Consider the following 11,005-nt stretch of genomic DNA (forward strand, 5'->3'; position numbering starts at 1 on the left):
TTGTGGCGACTGAGCTGCCAGTTTTTAACCGTAAAATCTCGGACCACCACACAATGCCACGAGAGCCCGGATCAGGGGTACAGCACTGTTTTATTTCCATTAAATAGTGCAAGTGTTTTGCTATCCAGCAAAATGTCTTTTTCTGCGTCTGTGTCTCTCTCTCTCTCTCTCTGGCTCCCACTCCAACTCCCAACATGTCTCGCTCCGGCTGCTGCTAATAAAGGCGACAGGTGATTAGATAACAAGGCCCAACCTGGGCCATCTACTCACCTGTCGCTGTCTTCGAGGCATGTCCTGGCACACCCCGTTTCGTCGGCAGGCCCGCAGGCCACGCCCCCCTCCACAATCAAATACATAGACAATTATACACATGTTTCATATGTACAAATTTCTATACATTCTGTATATTATTCACTGTTAAAAGTGGCCCTCAGAGGGCAACCGTAACTGCGATGTTTGACACGCCTGCACACACATTCATTGCACCAGTCGCCCAGGGGGTGGGGGTCCCCACATCTGTGGTCCCCTCCAAGGTTTCTCATTGTATCTCATTGGGTTGAGTTTTTTCCTTGCCCTGATGTGGGATCTGAGCCGAGGATGTCGTTGTAGCTTGTGCAGCCCTTTGAGACACTCATGATTAAGGGCTGTATAAGTAAACGTTGATTGATTGATTGATAGAGCATAGGGAAGGCTATGCAACTACAAAATAACAGGCTTCAAAATAACTAACCGAACGCTTGAAAAACAGAATGCAGCCACGGTTCAACTTAGTAGAATTGATTGTTCATTGAACACACACAAAACAGGAAGTGCAACCAAACTAAGAGCGCTAGACAGGAAGTAAAACACCAAAACACAGGAAAACACCAACAAACTCAAAACAAGACATGACCAATGGTCATGACAGTTGATGGTCCAAAACATACCAAATGTCAGTCAAATCGTTTCCAGTGTCAAAAACTGTCACCGTCATAAAATCGTACTCGAGTAGAAGTGTTTTTAAAATGTCATTTTAACACGTCATACAGGCGTACAAATGATTTAACTACTATTTATAGCAACACAAAAACAAAGCATTCAGTTTTGAATGTGAATGTGAGTCCTATTTATTAACGTTCTTATCTGTTAAAAGTGTAAAAAGAAGTTAACATGAGAATATTTTAAACTTTATTTATCGCCTATCGTGTACATTTGTATGGTTAAATTCCTCTCTGCGTGACCGGAGCCAGGTCATAGGTCAGCAAAGCCTCTCCGGTTATTCGGAAACACATTCCAGGGCCGCCCCTCCCATTTGCAGATTATGTGCTATGCTTAGGGCCCCGCGATCTGTGAGGGGCCCCATTTATCGGGAAGAGGCGTGTGCAACATGTCAATTAATAAATCACGGGACGCTTCATACAACATTTTACAGCAAACTTATTGTCAGCCCCTTCCTGCTCCATCACTGATAAGAATATAATACAAAAAAGACTGTCATTGCGTTAATGCAAACATTCTGGGTTTGATTCCTGGTAGGAATTGAGGTTTGATTTGTTGATTTTACCACAAACTTATTTGTAGCCCCTTCCTGCTCTGTCATTGATAAGAATATTATGTATTATTATTTTGTCAATTAAAAAATAACATAAAATAAAAAAAATTTAAAGAACAAAAGAAAAAGACAAGAAAGAAAGAAAACATTTATATATTTTTTAGAAAGATAGGAATATTACGGCACATTTCTCTTCCACGGCGCACAGTGTTAGTGTTGGGCGGGTGACATGAGGAATTGAAACTTGTCCTATGTCAAATGTGTTATTATTCACTAAAAACATAAATTAATTATTTATTTCACAATAATTTGTTTTAGGCCAAACCTCAAAAAAGGGTAAAAAATAAAATGTAACCAAAAAAGTACAAAATTAAAGGAAAAAAATAAATTAATTTCTGTATGTATGTATGTATATATACATGTGCATACAAACATATACAGTATATTTTACTTAATTATTTATTTATTTAAAAAAAAAAATTTTTTAAAGATCATAAAGTGAATCAATTTATATAGCGCTTTTTCTCTATGGACTCAAAATGCTTTGAATACATTTGAATACATGACATTAAAACCAGTGTGGGTGGCCCTGGGAGCAGGTGAGTAAAGTGTCTTGCCCAAGGAAAGAACAGCGGTGACTAGGATGGCGGAAGCAGGATTCAAACCTGGTACCCCCAAGTCGCTGGCACGGCCGCTCTACCAAACAAGCCCGATAATAGTATGTTATGGCAAATTTAACAGGGCGCTTCATATCAAATTTGACCACAAATGTATTTTTAGCCCCTTCCTGCATCATCATTAATAAGAATGTTATCTATTATTATTATTATATGATCAAAAATAAATAAATAAATACAAATCAAATATTAAAAAAAGATAAGAATATTATGGCAAATATATCTTCCATGGTGCTCCAATTTAGCCTGGGGCGGACCACTACACACTAAAAAATGTGGGGTTAAAAAATAACCCAATTTTAACCCAACTGCTGAGTTATTTTAACCCAACATTTTGGGTTAATTTTTTCAACCCAACTTTTGCGTTGAATTATTTAACCAAAAAGTTGAGTTATGATAACTTAATGTTGGGTTATTCCCCACCTAACTATTGGGTTGAATTATTTAACCAAAAAGTTGAGTTACGCTAACTCAATGTTGGGTGATTGTAAATAATGTTAATGAGATTAATCCATAATAAAATTCCCTTTTAAGAAAAAAGTAACTTTTTAATAATAATAAAAAAGCCTTTTACCCCAAAAAGCGTTACTCGTTGAAAAACAACCCAAAAATGGTTCATAGTTTTGAAAACCCAGATATTGAGTTAAAATGATCCCCTTATAACCCCCAAAAATGGATTGCTATTCATAAAACTAACTCCTAAGTTTAACCCAGTACTAACAACTCATAAATTGGGTTATCAAAATAACCCAGCATTTTTTAGTGTACACACTAAAAAATGTTGGGTTAAAAAATAACCTAATTTTAACTCAACTGCTGGTTCAGAAAAGGATGAACATCTTATTTGAATTATTTTAAATCAACATTTTGGGTGAGTTTTTTCAACCCAACTTTTGCGTTTAATTCTTTCACCAAAAAGTTGAGTTATGCTAACTCAATGTTGGGTGATTGTAAATAATGTTAATGAGATTAATCCATTATAAAATTCCCTACAAGAAAAAAGTAACTTTTTAATAATAATAAAAAAAGCCTTTTACACCAAAATGCATTACTCGTTGAAAAACAACCCAAAAAATGGTTCATAATTTTGAAAACCCAGAAATTGAGTTAAAATAATACCCTTATAACCCCAAAAAATTGATTGCTATTCATAAAAATAACTCCAAAATTTAACCCAACACTAGCAACTCATAAATTGGGTTATCAAAACAACCCAATTTTAACCCAACTGCTGGTTCAGAAAAGGATGAACTCCTTATTTGAATTATTTTAACCCAACATTTTGGGTTAATTTTTTCAACCCAACTTTTGCATTTAATTATTTCACCAAAATGTTGAGTTATGATAACTTAATTTTGGGTTATTCCCCACTTAACTATTGGGTTGAATTATTTAACCCAAAAGTTGAGTTACGCTAACTCAATGTTGGGTGATTGTAAATAATGTTAATGAGATTAATCCATAATAAAATCCCCCTCAAGAAAAAAAGGTAACTTTTTCATTTAAAAAAAAGAGCCTTTTACTCAAAAATGCATTACTCGTTGAAAAACAACCCAAAAATGGTTCATAATTTTGAAAACTCATAAATTGAGTTAAAATAATACCCTTATAACCCCAAAAAATTGATTGCTATTCATAAAAATAACTCCAAAATGTAACCCAACACTAGCAACTCATAAATTGGGTTATGAAAACAACCCAATTTTAACCCAACTGCTGGTTCAGAAAAGGATGAACTCCTTATTTGAATTATTTTAACCCAACATTTTGGGTACATTTTTTCAACCCAACTTTTGCATTTAATTATTTCACCAAAAAGTTGAGTTATGATAACTTAATGTTGGGTTATTCTCAACCAAACTATTGGGTTGAAATTTTTAACCCAAAAGTTGAGTTACGCTAACTCAATGTTGGGTGATTATAAATAATGTTAATGAGATTAATCCATAATAAAATTCCCCTCAAGAAAAAAGGTAACTTTTTAATTAAAAAAAAGAGCCTTTTACTCAAAAATGCATTACTCGTTGAAAAACAACCCAAAAATGGTTCATAATTTTGAAAACCCAGAAATGTAGTTAAATAATACCCTAATACTCCCCATAAAATGAATTTCTTTTTATAAAAATAACTCCAAAATGTAACCCAACACTAGCAACTCATAAATTGGGTTATCAAAATAACCCAGCATTTTTTAGTGTGTACATATCGTTAAAAAAATCCTTTAAAAAAAACTAACTGTATCTGGCTTGGCTATATTTCTGGTATTTATGCGGAGGCCAGCCAGTAAGATGAGGTCAGGGGGGGCCGTGACATCATCCCTCCCTGACTCTTCCCATACATCAACATCCTCCATCCCTCCCGCCTCCTCTCCTCCTCCCCGGCCCCTCCCTACAAGGCTGCAAAAGACAGCAAAGAGGCGCCGCGTTGCTCCGCTCGCATCTCTTCCGTGAAGCCGCGTTTGCGCTCCCACGGGACGAGAATGCGAGCGTGCTTGAAAGTTGGATTTGATGGAAAGTGAGAGCTGCCAAATTCCTGGTAGGTTCCCTCTTTTTGCTGTCGCTTGCATTTAAAAGTTAATGGACTGCACAGTGAGCCGCTGCTTTGCATGGAAGCGCTTTATTAATAATGCAAAGTATATTTCTGCTCAGGGAGTTGCAATTTTAAAGGTGATAATCCTGTTGAGCTCGCCCTGAAGTGACAGTTCTCCGCACAAAGCGCTTCCTGTGTGTGTCTTATTGATTTCTGCGCTTCAGAGGGCTAATGTCTTCTACAAACCCTGTTTCCATATGAGTTGGGAAATTGTGTTAGATGTCAATATAAACGGAATACAATGATTTGCAAATCCTTTTCAACCCATATTCAGTTGAATGCACTACAAAGACAACATATTTGATGTTCACACTCATAAATAATAATTAACTTAGAATTTCATGGCTGCAACACGTGCCAAAGTAGTTGGGAAAGGGCATGTTCACCACTGTGTTACATGGCCTTTCCTTTTAACAACACTCGGAACTGAGGAGACACATTTTTGAAGCTTCTCAGGTGGAATTTTTTCCCATTCTTGCTTGATGTACAGCTTAAGTTGTTCAACAGTCCGGGGGTCTCTGTTGTGCTATTTTAGGCTTCATAATGCGCCACACATTTTCAATGGGAGACAGGTCTGGACTACAGGCAGGCCAGTCTAGTACCCGCACTCTTTTACTATGAAGCCACGTTGATGTAACGTGTGGCTTGGCATTGTCTTGCTGAAATAAGCAGGGGCGTCCATGGTAACGTTGCTTGGATGGCAACATATGTTGCTCCAAAACTTGTATGTACCTTTCAGCATTAATGGTGCCTTCACAGATGTGTAAGTTACCCATTTCTTGGGCACTAATACACCCCCATACCATCACAGATGCTGGCTTTTCAACTTTGCGCCTAGAACAATCCGGATGGTTCTTTTCCTCTTTGGTCCGGAGGACACGACGTCCACAGTTTCCAAAAACAATTTGAAATGTGGACTCGTCAGACCACAGAACACTTTTCCACTTTGTATCAGTCCATCTTAGATGAGCTCAGGCCCAGCGAAGCAGACGGCGTTTCTGGGTGTTGTTGATAAACGGTTTTCACCTTGCATAGGAGAGTTTTAACTCGCACTTACAGAAGTAGCGACCAGCTGTAGTTACTGACAGTGGGTTTCTGAAGTGTTCCTGAGCCCATGTGGTGATATCCTTTACACACTGATGCCACTTGTTGATGCAGTACAGCCTGAGGGATGGAAGGTCACGGGCTTAGCCGCTTACGTGCAGGGATTTCTCCAGATTCTCTGAACCCTTTGATGATATAACGGACCGTAGATGGTGAAATCCCTAAATTCCTTGCAATAGCTGGTTGAGAAAGGTTGTTCTTAAACTGTTCAACAATTTGCTCACGCATTTGTTGACAAAGTGGTGACCCTTGCCCCATCCTTGTTTGTGAATGACTGAGCATTTCATGGAATCTACTTTTATACCCAATCATGGCACCCACCTGTTCCCAATTTGCCTGTTCACCCGTGGGATGTTCCAAATAAGTGTTTGATGAGCATTCCTCAACTTTATCAGTATTTATTGCCACCTTTCCCAACTTCTTTGTCACGTGTTGCTGGCATCAAATTCTAAAGTTAATGATTATTTGCAAAAAAAAAAAATGTTTATCAGGTTGAACATCAAATATGTTGTCTTTGTAGCATATTCAACTGAATATGGGTTGAAAATGATTTGCAAATCATTGTATTCCGTTTATATTTACATCTAACACAATTTCCCAACTCATATGGAAACGGGGTTTTTACAATAACAGAGCATGTTGCTGTCCAAGTCTTGACTTTTCTGGTTTCTGCGCGTCCTCAGGACCATGGGGTACGGGCAAATCCTCCACGAGCGCGGCTACGAGGAGCATCAGCTTCACCTCAACGTGGGGGGTCTGCGCTTCCAGGTGGACGGAGATATGTTGCTCCGCTTCCCTCACACGCGCTTGGCTCGCCTGCTGTGCTGCCGCAGCGAGGAGTCCATCCTGGAGCTCTGCGACGACTACTGCGCCGCCGACCGGGAGTACTACTTCGACAGGAATCCCCGGGTTTTCCTCTGCGTCCTCAACTTCTACCAAACGGGGCGCCTCCACATGATGGAGGAGCTGTGCGTCTTCTCCTTCAGCCAGGAGATCGAGTACTGGGGCGTGCAGGAGTTCCACCTGGCCGACTGCTGCAACAACTGGTACCACGAGAGGAAGGAGTACATCGCCCACCGGGACTGGGACGCCAGCAGCGAGGACGGCCAGCCCAGCTTGGCCTCGTCCATGGAGGAGCTCTCGGTGCTGGATCAGGACTTGGACAAGTTCAAGGGCGCCTGGTGCGCCGAGGTCAGGAGTTACGTCTGGCTCCGGCTGGAGGACCCGGGTCATTCCCGAGCCTCCAAGGTCATCGCTTTGGCCTCGCTCAGCGTGGTGTTGACCTCCATCATTGCCATGTGTGTCCACAGCATGCCGGAGTTTCAGCAAGTGGACGACAACGACAAACCCATCGAGGACCCCGTCCTCACCATCCTGGAGGTGATCTGCATCATCTGCTTCTCCGCCGAGTTCATCATCCGGCTCTTTGTCGCGCCCTCCCGCCGGAAGTTCCTGGGGAACCCGTTGAACATCATCGACGTGGCCTCCATCTTGCCGTTTTACGCCACCCTGGTCTTGGAAAACACGGACGAGGAGAGCGCCGAGGAGAACGAGGACCTGGAGAACATGGGGAAGGTGGTGCAGGTTCTCCGCCTGATGAGGGTTCTCCGGATCCTCAAACTAGCCCGCCACTCAATCGGGCTCCGAGCGCTGGGGGCCACCGTGCGGCACAGCTACAACGAGGTGGGACTGCTACTCCTCTTCCTCTCGGTGGGGATCTCCATCTTCTCCGCGCTTATCTACTTCGCGGAGAAGGAGGAGCCCGACACGGACTTAGGCACCATTCCGTCCGGGTGGTGGTGGGCCACCATCACCATGACCACGGTGGGCTTCGGCGACACCTGCCCGGTGACCCTCGCCGGCAAGATGGTGGCCACCTTGTGTATCATCTGCGGACTTCTCGTGGTGGCGTTGCCGGTCACCATCATTTTTAACAAGTTCTCCAAGTACTACCAGAGGAACAAAGCCATGGAGAGGCAGTGCATCCCTAACCCGGAGAGACAAGACCCCGACCTTCCTTACTACAACATCCGGGACTTGTTCACTGACAGCGTGTATCCTTTCATCGGGGATATCACCTTTGGGAACGGTGTCAGCAGCCTAGGCGACCATACCGACGCTTCCAGCCTGCATGATGCGGACATGTGCAATATTGACACCGGTCCAACTCCGAAGTAACATCCTTCTACAAACCCCATTTCCATATGAGTTGGGAAATTGTGTTAGATGTAAATATAAACGGAATACAATGATTTGCAAATCCTTTTCAACCCATATTCAATTGAATGCACTACAAAGACAAGATATTTGATGTTCAAACTCAAATAATAATAATTAACTTAGAATTTCATGGCTGCAACACGTGCCAAAGTAGTTGGGAAAGGGCATGTTCACCACTGTGTTACATGGCCTTTCCTTTTAACAACACTCGGTAAACGTTTGGGAACTGAGGAGACACATTTTTGAAGCTTCTCAGGTGGAATTATTTCCCATTCTTGCTTGATGTACAGCTTAAAGGCCTACTGAAATGAATTTTTTTTATTGAAACGGGGATAGCAGATCCATTCTAAGTGGCATTAGGGTTGGGTATCGAGTATCGATTGGAACCGGGACTAACTTTCCGATTCTCCCGGAATCGTTCAAAAGTTTACATTTCGATTCCTAGTTTCGATACCCAGTCCGCCGACCGGAAGAAGAAGTCGCTGAACACCAACGAAGAAGCGCCCACCGCCGGAAGTGTTAGCATAGCCGAGCCTATGTAGCCGAGCGAGTCAGTCAAGCATGGATAGCGGGCATCGGCGGTCGAAGTGTGGCTTTATTTTACTAAAAAAAATGAAATATCGGCGAAATGTAACACGTGCGAGAGGACTGTTTCGTGCTTAGGAGGGTGCACGTCGAACATGATGAAGCACCTCCGAGTACAAATAAATGCGTGTCCCGTCTTCGACGTGCTGCGCCGACCGTCCTCCTTTTCCTCTTCCTCTGGCTTCAACGCCCAGCCTGGCACCTCGGTGACTGCATTGCAGTCCGAATCCGGTAAGTAAAACAATATATATGCAATAAATAATATGTTTTGCGCCAACGTCGAGGCAGCTAACAAATTAGCCCGCATATTTTTTCATAGACAATTTACAACCTGCTAGCCAGGCTCCGCGATGTGCTCAGCGTACTCCGTTCACCGTAGCGGCAATGGGGAAGATGTCGGTGCCGTAGACGGAAGAGTGCCACAGAAAGGTCACTGCACACATAGTCAAAAGACTGCATCCCTTTTCAGAGGTGGAATCTCCAACATTTAGGTTAGTTAAGTAATAACGTTAGAGCTAAGCTAATTGATACTGGGCTAAACAGTAACAGCAACATTACATGTTTGTTTATGTTTGCAGGGATATGGTGAAACCTCTCAACCCAAAATACATACCACCTTCCAGGGACTACCTGTCAAACACATTGATCCCGGCATGGTACAAGAAGAATCGGAATCGAGAATCGTCAGGAATCGGAATCGAAACAAGGAATCGGAATCGGAATCGTTCGAATTCAAACGATACCCAACCCTATGTGTCATACTTGATCATTTCGTGATATTGCCATATTTTTGCTGAAAGGATTTAGTAGAGAACATCGACGATAAAGTTAGCAACTTTTGGTCGCTGATAAAAAAAAGCCTTGCCTGTACCGGAAGTAGCGTGACGTCACAGGTTGAAAGACTCCTCACATTTCCACATTGTTTACACCAGCAGCGAGAGAGATTCGGACCGAGAAAGCGACGATTACCCCATTAATTTGAGCGAGGATGAAAGATTTGTGGATGAGGAACGTGAGAGTGAAGGACTAGAGTGCAGTGCAGGACATATCTTTTTTCGCTCTGACTGTAACTTAGGTACAAGGGCTCATTGGATTCCACACTCTCTCCTTTTTCTATTGTGGATCACGGATTTGTATTTTAAACCACCTCGGATACTATATCCTCTTGAAAATGAGAGTCGAGAACGCGAAATGGACATTCACAGTGACTTTTATCTCCACGACAATACATCGGCGAAGCACTTTAGCTACGGAGCTAACGTGATAGCATCGTGCTTAACTGCAGATAGAAAAAAAAAATAAACCCCTGACTGGAAGGATAGACAGAAAATCAACAATACTATTAAACCATGGACATGTAACTACACGGTTAATGCTGTGCCGCCTGGCGAAGCTTAACAATGCTGTTGCTAACGACGCCATTGAAGCTAACTTAGCTACGGGACCTCACAGACCTATGCTAAAAACATTAGCTATCCACTTACGCCAGCCAGCCCTCATCTGCTCATCAACACCCGTGCTCACCTGCGTTCCAGTGATCGACGAAGCGACGAATGACTTCACCCGATCGTCGATGTGGTCAGCGGCTAGCGTCGGATAGCGCGTCTGCTATCCAAGTCAAAGTCCTCCTGGTTGTGTTGCTGCAGCCAGCCGCTAATACACCGATCCCACCTACAGCTTTCTTCTTTGCAGTCTTCATTGTTCATTAAACAAATTGCAAAAGATTCACCAACACAGATGTCCAGAATACTGTGGAATTTTAGGATGAAAACAGAGCTTTTTTGTATTGGATTCAATGGTGTCCGAATACTTCCGTTTCAACCATTGACGTCATGCGCATACGTCATCATACATAGACGTTTTCAACCGGTAGTTTCGCGGGAAATTTAAAATTGCACTTTATAAGTTAACCCGGCCGTATTGGCATGTGTTGCAATGTTAAGATTTCATCATTGATATATAAACTATCAGACTGCGTGGTCGGTAGTAGTGGCTTTCAGTAGGCTTTTAAGTTGTTCAACAGTCCGGGGGTCTCCGTTGTGGTATTTTAGGCTTCATAATGCGCCACACATTTTCAATGGGAGACAGGTCTGGACTACAGGCAGGCCAGTCTAGTACCCGCACTCTTTTACTATGAAGCCACGTTGATGTAACACGTGGCTTGGCATTGTCTTACTGAAATAAGCAGGGGCGTCCATGGTAACGTTGCTTGGATGGCAACATATGTTGCTCCAAAACCTGTATGTACCTTTCAGCATTAATGGTGCCTTCACAGATGTGTAAGTTACCCATGTCTTGG

General features: G+C 42.4%; 1 protein-coding gene across 1 annotated transcript; it reads left to right on the forward strand.

The window, feature by feature from the left end:
- The first annotated feature begins 6,588 nt into the window (after positions 1 to 6,588).
- Positions 6,589 to 8,079, forward strand: LOC133640363 (potassium voltage-gated channel subfamily S member 3-like). Its single transcript, XM_062033736.1, has one exon. The coding sequence runs from the start codon at positions 6,589 to 6,591 to the stop codon at positions 8,077 to 8,079; it is 1,491 nt and encodes a 496-aa protein (XP_061889720.1).
- The last annotated feature ends 2,926 nt before the right edge of the window (positions 8,080 to 11,005 follow it).

The sequence above is a fragment of the Entelurus aequoreus genome, linkage group LG23, assembly GCF_033978785.1.
Source record: "Entelurus aequoreus isolate RoL-2023_Sb linkage group LG23, RoL_Eaeq_v1.1, whole genome shotgun sequence".
Lineage (NCBI taxonomy): Eukaryota > Metazoa > Chordata > Actinopteri > Syngnathiformes > Syngnathidae > Entelurus > Entelurus aequoreus.

Bases quoted from the DNA above. Each gene is read 5' to 3' on its own strand.
- LOC133640363 (XM_062033736.1), top strand. From the start codon at position 6,589: ATGGGGTACGGGCAAATCCTCCACGAGCGCGGCTACGAGGAGCATCAG.